Here is a 26,095-nt window from a genome sequence, read left to right on the forward strand (position 1 = left end):
TTTCAGGCCTTCCAGTGAGATCACAAAGAGAAGTTTGTTGAGCTTAAATCCTGCCACTGGTAATAGGACTTTGTGATACTGTATCTAAGAAGAGGGAATTATAAAAAAGAGAAAGCAGAGAGCTAGATAGCTTAACTTGAGTGTCATAGCCCCCATGGAATTTACTGGATTAATCATTTATAGATCAGCAATCTGGTATTTAAATGGGATCCTTCTAAATCATCACCTTCTCACCACCAGCCAGTTAGACTCTTGATTCCCCCACCCTGGGACAACAGAGGCAAAAGCCATGTATGAATGCTTTAGAATGTTGGGGAATCCAAGATATTGGCTGTTGAGGTGGCATGTGATGGGCCAGCTACAAAAGGCTTAGTTCAGATAAGCACCCAAAAGTTTGGATGCTTTTGTGTACCTTATCCAAATCAAATGGATTTTAAGTCTCACAAGAATAGGCTTTCTCATGAGAATCCTAGGTCTTCCTGTTTCTGGCTGGCTCCAAATTAAAAGAAATTAAGAAAGAGCAGACACATGCCAGAACAGAGAGAGTGTTGTCTAGTGGTTAGAGTATGAGGAAAAATTACACTGAGGACTCATGGCTCTGCCAGTAAGTGACAGAGTGACCCTGGCTTGATTTCTCTAAAATGGGAATGAGAATAGCCCCCTATTTCAGAAGGCACTGTGAGGTTTCAGTGATCATTGACTGTACAGTGCTTTAAAATCCTTACATGGAAAGCACTCAGAGATTCTTGGGGGATTCTCAATATTATTATATATAATTAATTACACTTTTTTAAACTTAAAAAACCAGTTTACTTTGTATTTGGGTTGCTCCTGGCACTATTTTAGTATCTGATCCAGTTTTCACATTTCCTCTAAGTGAGCTCTGACTAGGAGCTTTAAAATGTACTTGCAAACTACAGGGAAATGGCTCCAATTATCTACCCAGAAAGACCATCAGAAGGGGACTTTTGCCTGAGTTTTGGAAACCTCTCCTGCCGCTAACTGTAACTTGCTTGGCTTCTCGCTCTTTCATTTGCTCTGGCTGAGCTGCTGTATGTCACACACCCTGGATACTGGGCTATGGGTTAACCCTGCCTGATGGTAACCCTTCTTTTAATGAACCTCAGGGTGAACAAGGACAGGCGGGGATTCAAGGTCCACCAGGGCCACCTGGTCCACCAGGGCCAACTGGACCATCTGGACCAGCAGGAAATCCAGGACAACCTGGCCCAGTTGGGCCACCAGTAAGTTTAAAAGAAACAAACAAGCAGCATTTATCCTTCCTCTCCCCTGACATGCATGCAATTTCCTTAGCCTTTTATTGTCTCCTCTGAGCCGGGTGCACTGACCACAAGCAATGGCTGGAGGAAAGAGTTCCCAGGCAGGGAGGGAGGAGTTCTATGCCTCCAGCTATCCCTATCTGCACACATGTGTGAGAGGGTGACACCAGTGCCATTTCCTCCTCTCCAGCCTATGCCATGGGGAGGAAGTAACACTCTAGCTGTAATTAGCCTGCACTCAGCAGAAACCAGACTAAAAAAAGCCCTTGAAATCTCTTTGATGTTCTGCTCCTAGTTCTATTCCCAGGCTGACAGCAAGCAGCTTAGGCAGGTGAAAATACTGTCACTAATGTTCCTTTCCCTCTCACAACAGGGCAAAGCAGGGGAGCCTGGAAAGGCAGGCAAGGATGGAAAGGTAGGTACAACAGAGCTGCCTCACTCCTCTCTCTTGGGCATGCAACATTCGTTGCATGAATGCAGCCAGCTCCTTAATGCCTGAGGATGTGGAGAATGCCTGCAGGACTGAACCAAGTGTTCAGCTAACTGGGTGGCTGCACTTAATGTCTCCATTGCTGTCTGTTTCATTCACCTGGGGTCACCTCAGCTGGCTCTGCTCTCAGGGTGCACCCAAGTTCCTTGCTCAGAGACCGTGGAGAGGCATCTTAGAGTATTTTCCCATGGTAAACATGATCGGAAGCACTTTACACTGAAGTCTTCTGTCCAGAAAAGAATATATACAGTATAGCTAGTGCCACTGCTAGCTTTTCCCAAACTGACCCACCCATCAATGAGCCTCAAACCTGACCTGGACTCTCCTGGGGGTGACAGGTAATTTAGTCTCCACAGACTTTCAGTCCTTGGTCCCTCTGCCAAAGAAAATACCAGTTATGAGGTTTTACAACTGCTGACATCTGTCCACTAGGAACTGAGTGAAACCATCAAGTCATTTTATATAGGCCACGTTAACAACCATCAGTTAGGCATGAATTTTGGTCTTTGCCAATCTAAGATAGGTTGGAACTAATAACCTATATGTGAAACACTCCTTAGTTCCAGAGTAGCAGCCGTGTTAGTCTGTATCCGCAAAAAGAAAAGGAGTACTTGTGGCACCTTAGAGACTAACCAATTTATCTGGGCATAAGCTTTTGTGAGCTACAGCTCACTTCATCGGATGCATTCAGTGGAAAATACAGTGGGGAGATTTATAGTTCATTACCCTGTGAGTCTCTCACTTCACCTCTGCGTCAATTCATTTGTATGTAGCCTAGAATGATAACAGTGTCTAAGGACTGAGTAACTGAGAAGAGATGCTGATAATAAGTTAGGGATGGAGGAATGGAGAAAGGTCATGAGGATCTGTGATAAAAAATCACCAGGATAAGAACAGCAAAATTAGGGCTTGCTTATGCTGATGCCTAACTTTTGGTTAGTGTGTTTGCATGCAACAAAATACGGGAAGCCTCTGTAATGGTTGAAGATGTACAGCCTATTACCTGCTATCTCCTTAGTAGCACACGAAACAACTACTCAATTCCTGTGTCTAACAATGAGGAGCATGGCATGCTGGGCATGCCGGACATCCTAGTACTTAGGAAATAAAGATCCTTGCATTCTCAAATGTTTATAATAGCTGTTTCAAACCTGCTTGAGAAAAGGGACATGCAGTCAACAGAGAAAAGAGAAGCCTCTCTGTGCATGTGATCTACAGGCAGAAGACTCAAGACTTGGAAAATCCCCGCTTTTGATCTTTTAACCCAAAGTAGCTGTCTGAATGGTCATAAACGGGCAAAAATACTGTAAATTCAGGCCGTAGAACATATGTGGGGTGTCTGTTCCATCTTTCTTATTTGGATTGTGTATATCATAAGGGCAGCTGCCATATGGAACTTTTAGATATTAATATTTATATGGTATGTATAGTACCTGGTGCTTGATATGTGTGCAGATTGAATGGCTATTTCTAATTTAGCACAACTACTGATGTCCTTCCTTCTGAAAGTCTTATTAACATATTCCCACTACTAGGCAAGTCAAAGAAATCCATGTTCAATAAAACCCCTGCTTCCTGCCCCTAAAGAGTACTTTCAGATGTGTAGCATGCCACACAGGTAGATTTCCTTTTTAATGAAGAAAAGAACAGCTCTATTTGAGATCTAATAATAGCACATTCCACCATGAAGAAAGGATCTTTCTGTTATTCCGCAGTGTATTCTAAAGGACAGGTAGTCCATATCAACTCTCTCCCTCCCTTAACTCCTTTGAGATCACCTAGTTGGGTAAGGAAGAGACCCATTTATTGAATACTACCAGTTTCCAGTTTTGATGGTTTTGTTTCTCCAGTGCATATACAGACAGTGAGCTGGGAATGAGCTAAAGATAGGCAAGAAAAATAAACCAGATCATATTATGGGACCATGACATGCTGGGCAAAGTAGATTGGTTTTCAAATTTACTGAGACAAAGCCTGGTGGTTTGGGACAGTACTTGTGGGAGGGGGGTTTGGCTGGTATTTACTGAAATGGGGAACCATAGAGTTTATTTACGCGACAATGAGAATCATTTTTGCAGTGACATTTTAAAGTGATGAACTCTTTAAAATCAAACTAGGCAGTGATTGATGTCCCAGTAAAAAAAAAAATTACCCCCACCCCAGTTCTCTAGATATTTGCAATTTTCCCTACCTCAGAATGTGTTCTTATTTTATCTACAGGGTTTACCTGGACCCCCTGGACCAAAGGTGAGACATTTTTCATCATCTGTAAGCAAAAACAAGGAAAAGAAGTTTAAAACCCTTAGCATGGATCTGAGCAAAGCTGGACGTGATCATTGTGGAGAGGTGGGGAAGGGGGAGGAAAGGAGGTTGCTTCATAATATTTCTGAAAAAGTTCATGACCAGACTGAAACATCTTCCTAAGGGCCCATTGCAAGACTCCTGGCTTATTGTTGTCAATGGAAGTTTTGTCTGAGTGAGGAGGTCATCATCAGGAAATATTGCAAAAAAAAAAAAAAAAAATGCAAGCCATGTCTTTGCCGGACTTTACCATAGAACATTTACCACATTTTGTGAATTTATTTTGTAGCCATGTTGCTCATTTTGTCAAATTTCCCATTTTTACTTGCCAAACTTATGAAATGTCACTGAAAAAATGTGAGATTTCTTTTGCCTGCAAAAGTCCTCAATTTGCTTTCCCTGAGACTCTTCAGACAGAGCTCTAAGATTAAGCCGTGTTAGGGCAGATTAACTGTGTAAATTGAAAGCAAAACCAAACGGTGTGCCTTGCAGTGTGTGGTGCGGCTTTCCTATTATGTTGTAATTCATGCAGGGTAAAACTCACTCCTGTGCATTGGACTCAGACAAGACATATGCCCTGTTTTGCAAGCTCGAGGGGGACTTAAATGGTGTTTAGGCCTCATTGTGGTTCTCTGCACAAGGGAGCATTTCACCTCAGTATCCTATTTTTCTTCCTACATCTGCACAGGGCAAAGGACAGGGATTTTCCCCTTTTCAGCCTAGCCTCATCGGCTTGTCTTCATTTTGATTTTTGCAGGGAGACCCTGGAATTCAAGGATACCATGGGAGGAAGGTAAGAGAGGGAGGTAAACTTCTGAGATGCGCAGAGCAACTGGATGATCAAGTATCTTAAAATGCATTATGGTGAACCAGAGTCTGGTGGGAGTGTAATAGCAGAGAGATGCCATCCTTGCCACACACATTCATACACACACAGCCAGAGGTCTTCCATCATTTCCTGCAACAAGTGACTTGCTGGCAGAGGCTGGGTATGGAGGAACTCTGACCTCCCCCATAGCCAGCATTCCTCTACCATTTCCTGCAGTGACTCCTTCTAAGCGAGCTGAGTACTGAAGATAGTTTCAACTCCCCAGTAACCACTACGCCTACCTACTTCCCTGCAGCAGTTTCTTCTGGAAGAGGCTGAGGCAGGAAAAGCTGTAAGCTCCCCTATAGATTCACTTCTTCCTGACTGAAATTTATTTTGTGCACCCATGCGCGGACATCCTTCCTCTCCATCCACCCAGTCTGAATGGGGGTTGGAACAAGCTATGGCATTTACATTCCCCTGGTATGTATCGTTCTCCAGAATAAATGATGGAAGGTTTGATTCAGCCATAGGTTACCAGAAAGAAGCTGGTATTACCCAGGGCTGTGGATCTCTAGCATTGAAAGGTCTGCCCAAAGGGTGGTTGTCCCAGTGCAAGGCATTTGCACTCCCTATATGTTATGGGGCACCGAAGTGGCCAGAGCAGCCCTAAAATGAGATGGTGCATAGCCGGGTGCCAGGGGAATATACTCATTCAACTCATTCCCAGGCAGCTGGATTCTGATGAAGCTCCAACAGAGCATTAAAGATACTCTCCTGGGGAAACACTGTCTGCCTTCCCCCAAGGTTAAATCCCATCCTAGGACATGGCTAGCCCTGCCCCAGCAGCGCTGAATCCTCCCAGAGAGTTTAAAGGACAGACAGAGAGGGGGAGAATGAAATGAAAGAGGATAAAGGGGGGAGAAATATTGACAAGGAGGATGAGGGAGTGAGAAAAGGAAAGTGAGTATTTCCAACAGCCGACAGTTGTACGTGCTGTGTTATCTATACGTTCTTTTATGGGTGCTCTGTGGGTGAAGTGGCAAGACCTGAGAGCTTTTTAATTAGTTCTGCATAAACTGAGAAGTTTTTGTTATGTCAGGAAATGAAAATTATAGCCCCTGTGGACCACAGTCCATTCCTGCAGACACACACAAAATTTACTGCTTCTTCTTTCAGCAAACTGTCGGTTTTCTCATTAACCATTCATCCTTCTCTTTGCGACGTTCAGGAGGCTTCTTAACCTTCAAATGTGCTGAGGATGTCACTGATATGGCATATTAGTGGGTGTTTGTACCCGGATCTTTTCCTATGCATGGCAGTTAATCTGGTTGATTTATTTATCAAGCAAGGGGGCTGAATTCCTTTCAGACTGTGAGAAGGGTGATCCCAGGTCTGGGATCCATTAATGGGGAAGTGTGCAGGAGACACAGGATTGAATGAACACAGAGGAGAAAGTCCTCCCCACTGAGTCAGAAATGAAAGGAAGCAGAAACTTCTATACTGCCCTTATCTAATGGGCAGACTCAGGATTTGGAGAAATCTCTCCCTCCGTTTTGATTTTTTGTATTGAAGGTAGCTTTGTGATACGAGGGATGTGGTGACTATATCTTCAAATTTAAAAACCAGGATACTTTTGTGGCAACATGTTTTAGGGTCATAAAATACCCAGGCAAAAGGCCAAAAAAAATTTTTCCAAGATGCGCTGGTGTCACTACTGTTAGCTTCTGACTCAACAGCACCACAGGTGTGTTTCTCAGAATGGAGGGTTTTTTCCAGTAACTCAGCATTCTGAATGAGTTTATAACTGAACATCAAACCAGTGTCATTAACATTCACTTTGAGCAAAAAGAACAGCTTTGATACTCTCTACACTCAAGTAGTCATTATCTTGCTCCAAACGCTTCATCGCATTGAATTCTTGCACCACTAGATTTTTTGTTCCTGGTAAACGCATGGGAAATTCTACTAAATGTAGCAATACGGCCTCAACAAACATTTTCTAGTTATTAAAAACCAGCAACCCAACATGATGACTGATGAAATGAAAAACCAGGATTTTTCAGGCAACCCAAAAGAAGTTCCTGGGACACTAAGTTGTGAAAAACCTGGACACATGGATATATGGTCACTTCAGCCATGGATAAAATGTATTATATGAGGATTGGAATACGTGTTCATAGCACCTAAATACTGATGAGATCAGGCTATTTGTGAGGAACTGGCTTCTGTGTTCCATCTCTCTTTGCTTCTTGCTAAGCAGCATCTCTCTCAGGGCAGGGTAAGAAGGTTATGTTGCCACATGTATTATGGGACTGTTCTCTGTCATCCCTCCCACATCTTTGTTCATATTTCTTGGTATACTGAAGGCCCCTTTTCTTCCTTCTGTCTGTGTTTGCCTCTCCCTCCATTTTGCTTCTCTTCTCAGGGTGAGGTGGGTGAGGCTGGCCTACCAGGTGCACCTGGCCTTCCTGGACCTTTTGGCCCCAAGGTAACCATTAAACTAAAAATTCTAGCTGGTCAGTACCTCCATCTGCTTATGCAACTTATTGCCACCCAGACATGTGCACCTTTTACAGAAACACAAGTATACGGGGGTGTGATACAGTCTCAGATAATATGGTAAGCAATGTGATATAAATGTCTAGATAGACTCAATAGATTCTTTGCACACTCTGTCTAGATGACTTACAAGATCCAGAGTTGTTTTTGTAGATGGGGCCTGGACAATTGTTAGTGACTGGCCTTGAGGCAAGAATGATTCCTTGCTCTCTGGAACCAGGGCCAGGCTCCAATGTGCTCTGTCACTTGTAGATGTTGTAATGTAATGACTTGTATGTGCATAGACCATTATCTTCTGCTGGAACATGACATATTTGGCAGTTAGTGGAGCTGCTCCTTTACGTAACCTCTGGCTTTGGATACTGGAGGTGTTTGAGTGACAATGCCTTGGATTTTCAAAGGGGCCTCAGGTAATGAGGCACCCAACTCCCATTAAAAGTTAGCTGGATGTAGGTACCTAACTCCCTTTGGCTCTTTTAAAAATCCCAGTCAATGCCTCCTATGGATACTTATGAATGTCATAGATGCTGATCATTTAAGTGTGTATAGAACATTCTCATGCACCCATTTCTCCTCTACACATTGTCTTGCATCGGTGTGCAGGGATGAACTGAAGTCAGACCCTGAGATGCTACAGTCATTGTGCTTTATCCTTCAGTCATTACTTGGCGGCTACAGCATGCATGTCTCATGAGCTAAGCTCTATCAATTACTTTCTATTGTCATTGCTATTAAGATTATACTGTTTTTCTCTTTTTGTTCAATATGTCTATCTCTGTTTCCCCTCTATCTTTGTTCTCCTTGTACAGGGTGAAAAGGGGGACACTGGCATGAAGGTAGGCATGGGAAAGATGGTTTTCTACCATATTTTAAGAGACAAGTTGCTGTTCAGAACACTGTATTGTAATCGGGAGCTGGGCCTGAGAGAGACCAGTTGGATATTTAATGGAATATACATATGGGCTGTGATTAATCACAAGCAGACACGCCATGTCCTGGTTCTTTTATGTACATGCAATACAAGCTGTCTTTAGCCACTTGGTGGAATTTGATTCTTACCAAAGAATTTCTCTATGAAGTTTACTAATGATTTGTTACATCTCTGTATTTGAAGGGATGGGCTGGGGTTTCCTCATAAAGTCTGGTTAGCTGACACATCAAATCTACTCAAGCTCTGCAACTCTGAGGCTGAGGTTTGGCACTATTCTTTCAGTCTCCCTCTGTTTCTAGGCTGGACAGCTCTTTTTACAAGCTAACATGGTTTTATGTCCATATGTTATCTATTTGATTAAAATTTATTGTGCTGACATTTTAAAAATATATTACTCAGTACAGACTGTTTAAAACTTTACAATATTGGCCATTTTCATGACAGTCAAAGCATATTGTGTCATACCATATATTTTAAATATAATGAGAAAAGGCCTGTTTTGTAATATTTTACATATATTAACTCTGACATATATATTTAAAATATTTATTATGTGAAATACATTGAATTAATCATGCCACAAATGCATCCATATAAATTTTTCCTTTGTGGGGGATTATCATTCTAATGCACTAAAGGTTCCTTTCAACTATACTCTTGTGTGTTAGAATGAGTTTAAAGAGATCTTCTTGAGGGATCTGGGATCTCCATTTAATAGTTGTATATTACAGCAACAGATGATCTTCCTTTTAAGATCAACTAGAGTACCACCGAATAAATCTTCTAAATCATTGCTTTATGCAGATCATACTCATAAACAACACCTGCATGTAATCCAAGATCTGTCCACACATCCATTCTTACACTGGTGTAATTTCATTAACTTTGATGGACTTAGTCCTGATTTGCACTTATGTAAATGAGAGCAGAATCAGACCAACAGAAGATGGGTTTTAAGAGCTACGAAATTACTGGGTTCTGAACAACTGTATGCTTTCTCTTTAAACTAATAGGTAGAATGAATTGTGGATGACTGAGGGCAGTATATGATCCTAAATGAGGAAAAATGCTATAAGTAGAATCCAAGTCCCAAGCCTGTTTTTATTCACTTCTGTCACTGCTATCAGTCACCTGTTCCTCAGGCACTCTAAGTACATGGATTAATAGGCCTTTGATTCAGTTTCTGGAACCAAAACCAAAATTGCCTGGTTCCAACTCCAGACTAAAATAACCCCTCAATAACAGATGACAAATCTGAGACAGCCTCTCAAACATTCTAATCCCCTTTATCAACTTTAATTGCATTGATCGCTTGCCTGTCTTGTATTGCGATTCTAGGGGCTTATCACAAACTCTCCTTCCCATTTCCTTGATGTATGTCGGACAGCAACAGAGACAAGGAGGGGGGGGGGAGTGGTAGCTGCTAGTCTAAGGCAGACTGCATGGAATGGAGAGAGAAATGTGGTAACCTTTCTCTCTCGTCATTTACATTTTACAGCAAACCAATATGTTATTTTCTTTTGTGCCATAAAAAGGAAATCTTCTTCAAACCTGTCCAGTGATCTCTCTTGGTCAGTTACTCACACACACATTCACAGATGCAACCTCCACATTTTACATTGGAAAACAATGGATAACTGTGAGCCAGGAAATGTATCCTTGCTCTTGTGATCCTTATTCAAGCCAGGTTCCTGAGGTTTGAGCAACCCCACCCCCCCCCAACCCCTCCAGCAACACATTTTGGAATGGGATCATCAATACATGTTCTAAAGGGCCACCTTCCCATCCCAGGTGCAATGTATCCCTGTTTATTAAGACTCTTCCTTGTTACTGCCATTCTCACTTTGTTCTGGGTTCTCTTATTTCCCCATGCAGAGGAATAAGAATAACAGCAGAGCGTAAGATCCCAAACTAGCAGTAAATCAGCAACCAATGTACGTTCAGACAGTGCATGTGTTTGTCCTCCCTGGAGTGGCTTCTTTCTAGGTATTTTCTTTACAAAAGAAGATTATATGGGACTTGGGAAGGCCTTTGCTGTTTTCCCCTTCAAACCATTCTGCTCCGAGTTAAACGTGTGCAACCTCATTAACGGTGACAGGGTTGTGCAGAAGTAGCTGGTGTCACAGTTGGACTCTCGTTATCAGAATTTGCCCAGGATATTGTTAATTTGTCGACTCTTTAAAAATGACCGTTTAGGCTCCTTTTTTGTAGCTGGTTGCATACTGAACATTTGTTCCTAATTACATTTTACCTTCTCTCACTTTCCATTCCCACAACTTACACTGTTTATTGCAGAATCTGGGTGTCTCACTTTGCCTCTTCCCCCTCCAGCTTCCATGGCACTGGGCTAAATGTTAGCCCCATTAAAGTCAATACAAGTTTTATCAGTGGTGCTGATAAGACCAGGATCTGGCTCTTTGCATATATATTTTCCTGTCAAATTCTGTTTAACTTAAATGATCTATTTTAGGAAGTTCCTTAAAATTATTTTAAATGGTTATTCCTCATTCCCAGAGGCAGGAAACTAGGAAGAGTAGAAAGCAACTGCTACAGGCAAGGAAGCCAATAAGCACATAATTTTCTGTCTCCTGAACAAGGATCCAAGCTTGAAGTGTTTTCTTTGTTTTAATTAGGGGTTCATTATTACAACCCAACACTGCCAGAAAACTAATCAGAATCTGGCACTCTCCATTATTAGGGATACCCTCAGTGTGTTTAGCCTGGTAACATTAAAGGCAAGGGAAGGAAGGGTAGATCTGCCAAAAAAGGCAAGCAAGTACTTTCTGTGCCCATGAGAAAAGCTGCAATCCATTTCTTTAAACTCCTGCTGTGACGAGTGTCCTGTCTTTCATGGGATATAATGCCACATTTATATGAGACAAGTAACATTTGGGGAATTGTAAAATGGTATTGTGGGCTTCCACACTTATCACATTTCAATGGATTCCAGATCAAGTGTGGTCAATTTACAAAATAAAATAAATAAATAAAAAAGTCTAACTACTAGCCTTGCAAACCTGGGATCTGAAAGTGAACTGGGTTATTTCTGACCTGGGCACAATTGCCAGTCATAAAGATTCTGCAGGCCAATGTTGCTCTTAGGTGCACGTGTATAATAACTTCATGCCTCTTTAATTAGACCCTTAGTTATACCTGCATGGACCTATTGCCTTCAGGTATGATTGAGGGCATAATTTGAAGACAGTGGGTTTGCCCACGTAGTCCTGTAGTTGGAGCTCAGTTAACAATTCTGTTGGTGATGAGCAGCCAGAAAAGAATCCAGTTCACTCTCCCAGAGCTGGGTTGGTTTTGCAGGGCTGACAACAGGAAAGAATCTTATTTTCGCCACATCAGTTGGCAGAGCTGACTGAATACACAAAGGGAACAAATATCCAGAGGCTAATGGAATGTTAAAATTACATAGTTAACATTTTTTTAATTCAGGAAATACAAAAGTTAAGGTTCTTGCTACCTCATTGCACATTCTGTATATTTTATAGGATATACAGTATGACATAAAGAATACAGGGAGGCAGTGTTGCCCAGTAGACAGAGCATGGTGTTTGGCTTTAAGAGACCTGTTTTCTGTTCCCAGCACTGCCACTTATCTGCTCTGTGACCTTTGGCAAGTCACCACACTTCTCTGTGCTGTAGTTTCCTCATCCCCAAAGTGGGGATAATGAAACTTACTTCCTTTGTAAAGTACTTTGAGCTCTATGGATAAAAAGCACTACATAAGAGCAAAGTGTTATTACTAAATGTCTTATTTAGCCAGAAAAACAGGAACAGAAAATATTTATATGAGCAAGGTGACCATGTTAGTGTTGCTATAGAAACTTAAATTTTTACATATCCTATTTTAAATTTAACTGTGCATCCTTATTATTGCATCAGTAAAGTTTCTTGCATTGATATATATTACCATTCATGTGTATTGCACTTTAGAGGGTTGGTAGTTATTTCCACTGTGATCTCTCTGTTTCAGAAGAGTGGGTGTGGAGGATCTAGTCTATAATAGAGTATTTTATTCACACTGAACACCCACTGCTTTGTACTTTTCTGGGACTTGGCCCCATATCACACTAGTTTCTTGCGGTGGCTTAATTAAATATCAAGTGTTGAATCTGGAAACTAAAACGACAGATGAGCAGTAAGGAAATGAAAAGAGGATGGTAAAAAAATTATTTTTCTGCTTTTATGAATTTCCTCTTTCCTTGGTTTTATAGCTGTCTTCAGTTCCCCAGGGTCCCTCCGTGAGTTAATATGCAGAAGTTTGAGGTTAATATGCTCAAGAATGGCATGCAAGCTACTTAAAGAGGCCCATTTGGATAATGGGTACAGCCAATTCAGCGCTGTCACATAGAGAGTGTCTGCATTGCAATTAGACATTCACGGCTGACTCTGGCTCACAGGGCTCAGGCTAAGGGGCTCTTTAATTGCAGTGTAGACGTTCGGGGTCTGGCTGCAGCCCAAGCTCTGGGACCCTCCCACCTCACAGGCTCCAAGAGCCTGGGCTCCAGGCTGTGCCCAAACATCTACACCACAGTTAAACAGCCCCTTAGCCTGAGCCCCGTGAGCCCGAGTCAGCTGGTATCAGGGGTGAAAGTAACTTTAAAATCTGACCAGTACGGGGGCCCAGCTCTGGGCCCCCAAAGGGGCAAAGCCTGGGGCAGAAGGGGGCGAGGCTGGGGGTCAGCCTCCCCCAGCCAGCCCTTCAGCGCTGCCCGGCCTGTGCTGCCCGGGGCTCTGGCGGCAATTCAAAGGGCCCGGGGCTCCGGCTGCCACTGTGCACTTTTAAATTGCCAGGCCCTGGGGCAGCTTCCCCTTTTGTCACCCCTCTCCCCCCCCCCCCCCCGACAGCCCTGGAGGGAGCAAAAAGGGCAGCGATGTTAACATGGGCTGTGTACGGGCCTGTACCAGTGGCCACTTCTTACCGGTACACCATACTGGCCCATACAGGCCTACTTTCACCTCTGGCTGGTATTGGGCACCCATGGGTTTTTAATTGCAGTGTAGACATACCCATAGTTGCAAGCAATACTAATACTGATCAGCATATTTTAAACGCTTGGGCCCACCTGGAAATTTCCAGCTATACCAATAGGTTAATGCAACACTGAACATTCTGCTGAATAAAACATCAAATAGTACTTTTGAGGGAGATACTGAGAGAGTTAAATAAGAGCTTCACCACTGTCTGTGAATGTGGTCGGCTCATTGAACACCAGCAATTGGCAGCTTGCTAATCTGGGATTTCTGATCCGCTACTGATCTGAGGGCGGTTTCAGATTTCACCATTAGAAACATTGAAGCTCCATACAACTTGTGGCCTGAAGATGGGTGAGGAAAGCAGGAGGAGGCATTGCTAGTGGATGGCACTAAACACATTATTGGAAATTCTGGTCCTTAGACTGAGGTCTTGCACTGCCCTCTGCTGGGGTGTTAAGAGAAGTCTGGTGTCAGTGCAGTTCTTCAAATCCAGATTACATCTGAAGAAACAGTAACTTTTCCAAGTTTATTTTTAAAACAAATCTGTCTCTCCTCCATTTTGCTCAGCATGCTGGTCAAAAAGCTTATGTCATGAGAGACATTTCCTTTCCCGCATTAACTGTTAGTTGTACATGAAAATGGCATTGTTTAACTAAAACTTTAATTCCCTGAGCCTTCTGCTGGCTGTGGACACCTTGCTACATCACTTGTGACCCATAGACCATACATGAATCCTATGTCAGTGATTGCAAACTCACTTCCTTCCAGTTTTTGTCTTGGGGGTAGGAGTGCTAATATCCATATCCAGTGTGTGTCTCATGTATCACAAACAATATCAGCTATGTAGTGAATATTAAAGCTACATAGACTGTCTTGATGTCTGGGATGCAGAAGTGTGGGCTGAATTTCACAGTTACCACCCAGGCTGTTAAGAGGCAGTGTAAGCTAGTGGATAGGGCACTGAGGTACAATTCAGGGGGGGAGGGATAGCTCAGTGGTTTGAGCATTGGCCTGCTAAACCCAGGGTTGTGAGTTCAGTCCTTGAGGGGGCCATTTAGGGATCTGGGGCAAAAATTGGGGATTGGTCCTGCTTTGAGCAGGGGGTTGGACTAGATGACCTCCTGAGGTCCCTTCCAACCCTGATATTCTATGATTCTATGAATTCAAGATATGTGGTCAGTACTATTCCTGGCTCTCCCCATGACCAGCTGGGTGACTTTGGGCAAGTTACTTTACCTCCCTGTGCCTGTTTTCCCTCCCACCTTTTGGCTTTCTTATCTTTTTAGATAGAGGGCTCTTTAAGGCAGGGGCAGTCTGTTTTCTGAAGCTGCTCCAGGCTCTTTTATAAGGCAGGTGCCTGTAACAAGCCCCTTAGAATTGCAATGTTGCAGATTAGGACGCTGAATCTCAACAAGTAGTGAAAATGCTAGCATGTACGTGGGAGCATGAAAGCCAGGCTGAGGCCCAGATTTTTGAAGGCATTTAGGCACTGCTCCACTCCGTGCTGCAAGGCCTAAGTGACTTAGGAACCTATATCTAATTTTTCAGAAGTGACGAGCTCTTAAGGGCCACATTTTTAAATGTATATACATGCCTTATTCTCTTAGAAATCAGTGGGAGTTAGGTGCCTAAATACCTTTAATAATCTGGCTCCTAAGTGCCTACGTCATTTTTGAAAAAGAGACCAAGGCTATGTCTACACAGGAGACCTTACAGTAACACAGCTGTACTGATGCAGCTGCATCACGGTAAGATTGCTTATGTAGCTGCTCTATGCTGACAGGAGGGAGCTCCACCATCGACATAATTAAACCACCTCCAATGAGTGGGAGTTGCTATGTTGATGGGAGAAACTTTCCCGCTGAAATAGCACTTTACACACTACCACTTATGCCGGTGACACTTACGTCACTCAGTCGGGGTGTGCTTTTTTCACACCCCTGAGTGACATAAGTTTTGCCAACACCACTGTAGCGTTTTAGTGAAGACACTACTACAACTGCAGGAGAGTTTCTTCCGTCGGCATAGTTAATTCACCTCCATGAGAAGTGGTAGCTATGTCGATGGGAGAAGGTTTCCTATTGACAAAGCGCTGTCAGTATAACTACGTCACTCAGGAGTGTGGATTTTTCACACCTCTAAGCGATGCAGTTTTACCAATATAAGTCTGCCTGAGCAGAGCAACACATAGATACCGTTAAAAATCTGAGCCTGAGGACCTTGAACTACTTGACATCCCAGAGAATCCACCTCAGACAGAGCAGACCTGCCAGCTCTGCAAAAGTAGAAAGAAGCACCCATCAACACATTTTGATCCGACAAAGCCCACGTCTGTTGACCTTCTGGGTATAAGCAAGGCGTTTTTGTCTGCCCCAGCTTTTGCCTGAGGTGGAGATTATAGGCTTTAGGTGTATCTTTGTCCTGGGGTAAATCTACATAATTATAGGGATACTGATCAGTGTATTTTGCATACCGCATTCTGAATTTTCTGCCCAGAGATATTGTGATGTGTACACTGTACTGATCCTACAATGGAAATAAACAAATGGTTTCCATACCCATGTGCTGCTCAGGAGCTGGCACTGGGTGTTAGAAAGCTCTTCAGGGCAGCAGATGCAAGTTTTAAACATAAGGCTCTCATAGTTCTGCTCTCGTTTATATCACTGATGTAACAAAACAATTTAGCTCACATTGTCCTACCACAGTAATGGGAGTAACATTTTGAGACAGAACATGGCAATGCAGTCCTTCTGGTTCCATCCAGGTGCTAGGAGGTACCCAACAAGAGAAGCTCTGACTAAGAGAAACTGTCTTGTTGAAAATAAAAGCAGGAGTCGGGGTAAGGAGGTTCTGGCCTCCTTGACAAGAACTTCTTGACATCTTGTGCAATGTAATGTCCACCACTGCTTTAGTGATCATCAACACAGACCCTCCTGAAGACTCATCTCATGCTTGTCCCTCTCAACTTTGTTTCTCGTTCCATTTCCAGGGGGAGAGGGGCATGCCAGGGCTGCCAGGAAAACATGGAGCTAAGGTACCCTGCAAGGAATGGAGTGAGCTTTGTCCACCTGACCCTGCCCATACCTCTCAACTGTCCCTGAATTTCAGGGATGGCCCCAATTTGGTTTCTACAATGATTCTTCTCACTTTCTCTATCATTTTCTTTCCGCTTCTAAAATGCAAAGCATAGGGCCTAATTTATCAAAGGGATAACAGGGGAGAAAAGTTTTACTGAAGAAACCACATGCCTATTCCCAATGCTAATTCCCATTTTGAGGTCTAATCCTGCAAGATGCTGAGTGTCCTTTATTCCACTGAGATCAGCACCTCCCAGGATCAGACCTGTAATACTTTATTCTAGTGAGAATTACCACTAATTAGTATTGGTAAGATATCAGCACTTTATAAATTGTGAACATGTATCTAGTGGCCCAATTTACCTCTGCCAACTCCAGTTTTAGGTATGTGTTATTCCATGGAAATCAGTGGAGTTACACCAGTATAAAAATGGAGAATGCAGTGGTGAATCAGAGCCAGTGTGTGTATGTGTTACAGGATTGAAATTAATATTGGAAAAGATCACTAGACTTATTCATTACAATTTTAAAGTAGAAAAATAAGGAATAGGAATAGCATCAGGTCAGTAAAATCTAACTCCCAAACATGATCTGTACATGATCCCTTTCATGACTCGGGCCCATATTTACTAAAAACTACTCACCTCTGATACATTTCTGAATGCTTTTTCCCCTTTTATTACATAGAATCCCTGATTTCCATCTTCTGTCCTTGTGTTTTTTAGCTTTGTCCCTGATTTCTGTTTCAGAAAGTTGAGAGGTATGATCCTGCCCTTCCCCTGCTTCACACTTCTCCTTGTTTGAATTTTTCCAAGCTCTTTCCAGTTATGAACTCATACTCATCCTTCTTTTTTGCTTCTCATCTGCTACGTTAAGTTCCCCAAACCTTCCTGTTAGCTACTTTCTAACCCTGCTTCATCTCATTCTCCCCCACCTCGTTTCCTAGATTGTCATTACTCCTCATGTTTTCTTTCATAACTGAACATTTTCACAAGGATCTAACTAGTACTAACACTTAGAAAACAAAAATATCTAGTCTGAGTAAGGGAGTGATGCTGAAGTTTTGCTTTTGCACCATTGCCACTGAGGGAAATATAATCGTATCCACAGAAGCACCTGCCCCAAGGGCCCAATAAACAACCATCTCAGTTTCCGGGGCGGGACTCAAGTCCATAATTTGTTGGTGGTGTTTTGTTCTGCTGTGCAGAACGACGTAAGAATCTGAGTGCTTGAGAGTCTTTTTGCTGGTGATAGCTGGCTTCAAAGATTTCCTCTGCAAATCTGATACTCGAGTTTATGTCTTCTGTGGTAAAACAGAATGATGATGGTTAACAAGACCAAGAACATTTTCTCTTTCTGTTGTCATTGGACATTTTGTTCAGGGACTCTTTTTTAATAAAAATCTGGATTCAAACATTTAACAAGGTGTTTGGTCCTCACATTGTCTCTTTCATCCATTTCGCAACACTGCTCCCATGGGGTCATGGGTTCAACTTCACTAGAAGTAGCACACCTAAATCTGTGGGAAGAGATAAATTGTTTCCTCTGTGCGAGTTGAGCCAGTGATGTCTTTCTGAGGTGGTACACCCTCCTTGCTATTCTGGATAGCATAGGCACGACTATAGGGAAGGTAATTTTAATGACTCTCCTGGTTTGGGGAACCAGGATGGATGTGTGTGGTAGCTACTGTGTTACAATGTCTCTTCTGAACTTTGGAAAAGGAAAAACATCGATTATTTAAAGTTCCTACTTGGCTGATTTTTTTTTAAGAATATATATTTATATTTACTTCATTTCAAACCAAGTGTTCTCATCTTTCCTCTCTCTCTGCCAGGGGGTTCCTGGAATGGCTACTGCAGGGATGAAGGTCAGTTTTACATTAAAATGCAGCTTCTTAGGACAGATCACGGATAAGAAAGAGGACAAGGGCCATGAGAGGAGATGAAACCTCCAGCCTTAGACTGATGGCCATTAGTTCATGGTAGGAAAGCCGTGGATTAAAAGAAAATGGAGACATACATTCATTTTCCTGCCAATATGGAAAGGGGAAAGCTCAAGCCAAAACAGATATAGAAAATGGCTATCCCTTTTATCAGGGAGAGGCTAGGGCCTGTCTATGTTATAGCAAAATGCTAACTCCAGGGGGAGAATGACTGATCCCTTCTTGGATTGGTCAGCTAAACTATACTTGTTCCAGGCCTGACTGTAAGAAGACTTCGGTTCTCTTAGTCCCTCAGTTCACTTTCTGTGAGACAACGGTCCTCTCTTGGTTTCAGGTCCTCTCAAACCCCATTCTTAACAGTACTTGAACCTCCCTATTTCCATTGCTTCCATTTATTTCCTAATAAACAAAATTATTATTAATTATTATTATTATTATATCCCACCTTTTCAACCAATATCTCTGTTTCTCCACTACCTTGGAACCAGATAGATTTCTGCATTAGAATATGCTCAGTGCTCAGATTTCACGGTGACAGGCAGCCTTATAAAAACCTAGAAAGATAGGTATAGCCAGATCAGCTGGCTTGAAACAGCCCAGGTGAGTTCCAAAACCCACTGACTGATACCAAGCAACAATGGAATGCTCCGTCCATGGGCCTAAAAAACCTTGGAAGCAACAAGCACTGTTCTCGACTGCTGGTGAAGGCTCTCTCTCCCACTCCCCTTGGCTGGTATAACTGCCACCACCAAGATTCCATGATTGTCCAAGGCCCAGCACAACAGGGCACCAATTGTGATTGCTACCTTTGGATGCTACTGTAATACAAATAATTAGTAATAACAATAGCCGCAGAATCCCCTAGGGCCAGCAACAGCTGTACAAGTAGCAGCTCAGGAACAATGTGACTCAGCACTAGAAGCTTTCTGAACTTGTGAGAGAGCTGGTGGGACTATTCCACGCTTCTTGGTAGGACCCTTGGGACATGCCCTTTAAACAGGAGGTCTAGGAAACTATTTCTTAGGGAACAACTCAAAATGGTCATTTACCTCCCTTTTATTAATGGCACTTTTGGCCTATGGGCTGTACCATATGTCTTCAAAATTAGGATAAAAACAACAATATCCATGTACAAGAATAACCAAGAGAAAAGAAAAACCAAGTCTGCAATATGTCTTTAAATTTGACCTTATACCCCTATTTCCACAAATCTAAATTCAAATTGAAATCAAACTAAAGCACAGCTTTGGCTTGCTGCCTTCTTAAATGACCCTTCTCTTTTTTTATCTAGAAGTGGGTTGGCCACCCCCTCTGTTCTCTTTCCTTCTCACTGTATATTTTTCCATCTTTTCCTCATGCAGGGTAAGCCAGGGAATCCAGGAGAAAACTATTGCTCTTAAAGGAATAATCATTGCAAATCTGCATTTCCTGTGTTTTGTTTACAGGAGCTTATAATTATAAGGAGTTTCCTGGTGTCCTCTGTAAAATGCCATCTCTGCTTCAGAAAAGCAGAGTTGCATTTCTCCCTAAAAGAAGAGAGGCATGTTTGAAAGAGATTTCCATATTGTAATTAGACTATCTTCTGTCCCCTTCCCTCCCTACTCACTCAGTGCTTGTGTCTGCGGGGGATATTCCCCTGCTATTCCCTTTCTTTTCTTCTTTGGCCCTTAGGCTATGTGGCAAGCTGCTATTACTGGAGAGTATATTCTCTCCCTGTTCCCCTTGGCTACCTCTCTCCACCAGCACTTCCAGGGACATGCCAGTGCTGCAGAGGGAACTGCTGGGGACGCACTCCTGCACTTTTGGCAGATGCTGTATAAATTGGTCCCATGTTTCATGCCCCCTCCTATCAATATGTGTAAAATAGTAAAAATGGTACAAAAACACCCCTGAATTTCTTTCACTTGGCAGCAAATTCAGACAACTGAGCAGCTGGCTCCTCTTGTTTTAGCTTTGATCAGGTTTGTAGTGTTATGTTGTAGAATTTGGAGACCGCTAGCCATATAACAGATGTATTCTCTGTCTCTTTTCTTACCAACAAGGGAGAACCTGGAGTTGCAGGGATGATGGGCCCCCCAGGTTTGCCAGGGAAAAGGGGACAGAGGGTAGGACAATGTGTGTTTGGATGTGATTTCTTAGCACTGCTGTGCTGGCCTGCTCCTCCCTTAAAGGCATGGCTAAAGTGGGTCTGCTTTGCACTACAGTTCCATGTGTGTGGTGGAATGCTCTTATCCCATTGCCGATGCTCTCATCTCATTGATGAAAAGTGCTTTGTATGTTCCTCCTTGCAAGAAACAGAAAGACCAACCCAAAGGGGGAATTAGTGCGTTCTGGGAAGGGAATGAAGTACTGAGCATTAACATTCTCTTGAGAAAGGTTTTGTACCTTTTGATTACAGCAATAATAAATTATGAGGAATCTGAATACCCGGAATCAGGATGTCTTAATGAACGTGTATGCACCTCAGAATGTTCTCTGTAGGTCCTCCTCTCACTACAGCACATGAATGCTGATCCTGATTCTTGGACTACAATGAAAAGCAGATATGCTGAGCACATAACAGGAGCAGAGTGCTGGAGTCAGAGGAGTCTGGAGCACTGGATTATTCAGGAGAAAGTACTATTTTGATTATCCTGAAAAGGAGATAAAATCCTTGCATCCAATTAGTATTCCTTCTGCCGAAGAGGCATAAAAGCCCCTTGCTATTCAAACAAATGCAATTATCTAACAAGACCGACTGCCTGATTTTGTGTGTAATGCATATATCCAGATGAGCCAAGGCCCACCTCCTGTTGTACAGATGCCAAATTAATTGCCAGTAGAAATCAGAGCATCTGCACTTCTAAACACCTGCTTTGTGATTGCGCTCTGGTAAGTATTGGTGGAAGTACCCCGTTTGCACTCATGACTGAATTAGGAGTACAAATTTTGCAGGTGCAAATCATGCCCATGAAAAGGATATCACCTTATTGAAAATGTGTCCCTTAAATATGAAGGGACTGAGAGTATGTTCATTCCTCTTTGAATTGGGGTGTTACCCATGGCTGTTTCTAATGAGCGCTCAGTTTTTTAAAACGATTGACTTCTGTTGTCTGTTCTTTAGGTTCTCAGTGAACTTTTCCCCACACGATATAATGTGTCTGCATCCATAAGAGCAGCTTCCCTTTACTGGGGTGTTCCACTTTGACTCAGTGGATTACTATGAACAGTGACATGGCTGGAGATCATAAGATTCTGACATCTTAGAGATGGCCAATAATTCAAACTTTTCCTTAAGAAACAAAATCCAGCACATTGCCCTTCTTGCTTTTCCAAGGAGAAAATCATTAGCTTGTGGTTGTAAGGTACATGTTCTAACAAGGATGAAAGGCTACAGAGCACTTACACTGAGCTGGAGGTCAGAGTGTCTTGTAAAATAGATAACTGTCCTATCTTAGGTGGGATGCAGAGTTGTCTAGAACAAGGATAGTTTTCTTTTAATTAATTTTTGTAGAGCCATACAGTGCATGCCCCTTCTCAGAACACTTTTGCAGGCACCTTGCATGTTAGATATCAGTCCTTGAACTCTGTTGAAATTCATATACGTGTCTTTCTAAGAGATTAAAATATCTCAGCCATGCATGCAAGGAAAAATAAATTCCTTACCTATAATTTTTCTTTTGATTTTGTTATTGTAAGAGAGCCATGGGCTATTGTGGGCTAGGGTCCCGTATAAATACTTTAAAAGTCTCTATAGACCAAATTTCTGAGTTAACCCACCTTAAAAGAGATTCCATGTACCTGTATGCTATTGAGAAATACAGTCAAGTAACTGTTCATGTGTGAGTTACTCTTTGACAAATTAAAGAGTTTAAATAAATCTAAAACCAAATATTATCCAATGCTACTGGGGGGAAAAGATTGGGGAAATAGGGACTAATCATAGTAAAAACCATAGTAAAAAAATCATAGTCATCATCATCATCTATAAAAATTGCTAACTTTGGAGAACTAACAATTACAGGAAAGAAAATATCTTTTCTCTAGTGGTAAGTGTTATTGTACTAGAGACATTCTCTTGGAGACTAAAATGATTGTAAACTATAGCAACCAAAACCCTGTCAGCTGTCTAAATAGAGCCTGTGGTACAAGCAGCTCATCACGTGTAGAAATGCTGGAGATAAGGGTTTGGTTTACAGTTTGCACCCTGTGGACAGACTAGAACAGGATCTTAATCCGAACTTATAAGACAGTAAGTGAGCCAATTGTGGCACAAAAATTCTAAGAGATATGCCTTGTACTGGTGGCTTCAGGCACACAAAAGATATGACTGCAAGCTAAACAAAGTCACTTCACAAAAACAGCCATGGGGTGGCATGTGGCATGGGGTAAATTTCAGTGTGGAATTTATCCAGAATCTGATTATACCTCTCGCAACTCAGTTCAGTCAGACTACTCCTCTTGCTGGGGTCTTGATTGCTTAGGGGTCATGACAAGGATGGCCTATCTGGTCCTCTTCTGACCTTGTAATTTTCCCTTTTCCTGTTTTCACTCCTCTTCATCAGCACTGAGCACTTTAGAGTTTGGCTGCTAAAGGAGAAGATGCACTAATTCTTTAGAGCCTGGTGATTGAGAAGAGGATTTGTTATTATCAATGTACTAGGAGATGAACAAACAGAAAATATCTAAAGGTCGAACAAAGGGTATATGAGTATCTCTGAGATTCCCTTACAGTACAGTGAGTTTGATTCCTTTGGAGGAATGCTGTCAGGATGCCCTTCAAGCTCATCGGCTGTAGTTATATTCAGAAGAGTTAGGTGGCAGCAGCAGGAGCAGGAATGTCTTTCAGAACCGATATGAAAAGAGTTATTTCGGTACGTGCCCCTCAGACAATCTGGGGCATTGTTGCACTATCGAGCAGTGCTGCACAATGCTATTCAATTACAAGTTTTTGAACTTTTACACAAGATATGGCCTGATATTTGGCTTGCACAGAGGGCCCAGTTTCATATTCCCTGCACCTTCGAACACTCAGCCTCTTGTCAAGGATCAGGCCCTAAGATGCTTTCAGTCATTTACACTTAATTGAGCAGTTCCTCAAAGAGTGTAAATGGTCACAGTTCCATTTACTTAAATGAGCTCTGACAATTGACACCAGCCACAGAGTTACCCCAATAGCATCTTGTGTGAAAATGTCTCTCTTGATTCCATGTGACCATTTGTATCTTGCATTCACTTTCAAACATTCATTTGCTGCACGAAAGGGACAAGCAACAACCCATGTGTTCTACAGAAGGAGCATATGTGCAGGTGGCAAAGAATTAACGACACCAAGCAGTGCCCATCTGCAATGAGTTTGTTGAGTTTTGGCTGTTAGAACAAGGAAGAAAATACGTAATCAAAGTGCAGGTTTTAAAGTTCAAAATGACCTTTAATTTGGTAGCAGTACAATGGCCTTTTAATGCTAAGAGTCTCATAGAAAGGAACAGACAGTGGCACGTACTGGCTTTCTAAAACATAAGGTGAAAAGATGTCAGAGATAAGAGAAAATGATGACACAGTTAAGCAGATACTGAAGGCAGGGAGAAAGCCTTGGCTGCCTCTTAAACGGGTGTCCCAGTGGGAAAAGAAGAGTTTTAGGAATGTTTGCTGTATTGTATCAGATGAGTTCTGAGGATTCAGTAGCACTTTCACTGATCCCACAAGTAATGGAAGCCGTTAAAGCTACCCCCTGACCATTTCTGCCTTTCACCAACAGGGGGAGAAGGGAAGAGCTGGTGATCCCGGACTTCCTGGATTCCTAGGACAGAAGGTGTGTAATGTTCTCTGACTTTTGCCACACTTTTCATCCCTTTTCCCTTCCCCTAACAAAGAAGCTTGCACTCACATGTACACAATTACCTAAACTGTACACACATGTGCTTGCGTACCCACTTACACATATATGTGCAAACACACAAATACACTGAATGCTATCACCTGCACTCCACCCTAGAGGTGGGAAAGTGTCAGGCTATGCAGATAATATGAACATGATTCCATGGCCAGTTCCACTGAGGAGAGGGAATTAATTTTATGTCGACAGGATGAACACAGCACATTTCTCACCTTACCTTTGTGGTACCCCCCTCTACAATCCCTGCAAACTGGCAGTTTCAAGACCAGTCCCAAGAGCAGCAGGATCCCATTGATTTAGATTAATCGCCTTATTTACATTTTGTTATGTAGCTTTTTTAAAAAATACCCAGCTACCTAGTGTGAAAATATGATTTATTTCAGCCCAAACAAAACACTGGGATCCAACCAGAAATAAAACATGTGGGGTCAAACATATTGCTGGTCTAACTGGGTGCAACTCCATTGATGGCACTAGAGACACAGCTGCCTGTGACAGTGGTAAACTTGGTCTACAGAATAGGAGGAATGAGTGGTTTAGGGGACTGACAGGAGAATACAAATCCTTTCATCTTTAGGATGCAAGCTCACAAATCCTGTCCAGATCAGTGACAACTAAAATGCTCCTTACCATCCAATGGCTATTTGATGCTGTATATAAAATGAGAGGGTGGTTTCTGTACAGCTCCCAGTGCATGTCACACACACGCCCCCAAATGCAATTACAGCTGGTACTAACTCTTCAGCAGAGAGCCAATGAACTGAATGGGCTGGCCTATTGCACTATTAAAATGGCCACTATAGAAAAGGACTGAGACACAGTGGCAGAGCAACGTGGGGAAGCCTGTGCTGGTACTGCCAAGGCTGTATCTGTTTTGTGACCACAGAAAGGATTTCAGTCTCCAAAGCTGTCAGATGAGTTGATGGAGAGGTGCCAGCAGGTCAACAGGAGTGGGGCTGAAAAGATTGATGGATTGGGGCTGGAGGAAGAGTAGGGAATGAATGGATTTTGTGCATGATGGTGGGAGGGTTGGAGGTGTTTTTCAAGCCATGTCACGTGTATCACTGACTGAGGTGGAGAATGTTTGAGGGAGCCCCTTGTTTAAATGTTGCCAACACGCTGCTGACTAAGGGCGTGCCTACACTTGGAGCTGGGGCTCCAGTTCCCAGCTCGAGGGAGACATATTCACACAAGCTCTCATAGATCTAGCATGCTAAACACAGAGTGTAGCCATGGCAGCACAAGCAGTGGGAGGGGCTCCCTGAGTGTGTGCCCATCAGATACTAGGTGGGTACTCGGGAGCTTAGCTCCTCCCACTGCTCGTGATTCCATGGCTACATTCCATATCGACGAGAGCCAGTGTGAGTATGTCTCCTCACGTGGGGAGTCAGGCATGAACGGCATTGGCAGAACTGTGTACAAGCAGAGAAGTTCAATAACAGAAGGAGCTGCAACTCCAGATGCAGTGACACGGGGAGAACCCCTCTCTAGCCAGTTTTATCAGTCTCCGGTTCTCAGCTCTAAAATTCACCAGTAAACAACTAAGTAAAATGTAGCCAGGTTCTTCAGTAGCACCCTGCAGCCAAACCTTGTCCTGCTTCCCCCGACCCCAAAACCACAGCCTGGCTGGTGAAGTTACAGAATGAGAAATTGATTTAACTGACGGTTGATTATTCCTTGTTGAACCAGGGAGAGAAGGGAGATGCTGGCAATTCACTCGGGGGAGGTAAAGGGGAACCCGGAACCCCGGGACTACCTGGGCCTCCAGGACCAAAGGTGTGTCTCTTTCCTCCAAACGAGTCTGTGTTTCCTTTTTGCATGAGAATGTACCTAGCTCAGG

General features: G+C 42.8%; 1 protein-coding gene across 8 annotated transcripts in view; it reads left to right on the forward strand.

The window, feature by feature from the left end:
* The window catches only part of COL13A1 (collagen type XIII alpha 1 chain), a 152,737-nt gene that overhangs the window by 92,508 nt on the left and 34,134 nt on the right, over positions 1-26,095 (forward strand). For 7 of the 8 annotated variants that reach the window (XM_073353524.2, XM_073353518.2, XM_073353517.2 and 4 more), the window contains 11 exons: positions 1,128-1,244; positions 1,654-1,695; positions 3,991-4,017; positions 4,829-4,864; positions 7,308-7,370; positions 8,251-8,277; positions 16,351-16,395; positions 18,273-18,305; positions 20,423-20,485; positions 24,118-24,171; positions 25,945-26,031. In XM_073353524.2, coding sequence (XP_073209625.1) covers positions 1,128-1,244; positions 1,654-1,695; positions 3,991-4,017; positions 4,829-4,864; positions 7,308-7,370; positions 8,251-8,277; positions 16,351-16,395; positions 18,273-18,305; positions 20,423-20,485; positions 24,118-24,171; positions 25,945-26,031 — 594 coding nt within the window. The remainder of the gene's footprint in view (positions 1-1,127; positions 1,245-1,653; positions 1,696-3,990; positions 4,018-4,828; positions 4,865-7,307; positions 7,371-8,250; positions 8,278-16,350; positions 16,396-18,272; positions 18,306-20,422; positions 20,486-24,117; positions 24,172-25,944; positions 26,032-26,095) is intronic. The other variant, XM_073353520.2, reaches the window with a different exon arrangement.

Source organism: Lepidochelys kempii, chromosome 7 (genome assembly GCF_965140285.1).
Source record: "Lepidochelys kempii isolate rLepKem1 chromosome 7, rLepKem1.hap1, whole genome shotgun sequence".
NCBI classification, from domain to species: Eukaryota; Metazoa; Chordata; order Testudines; family Cheloniidae; genus Lepidochelys; species Lepidochelys kempii.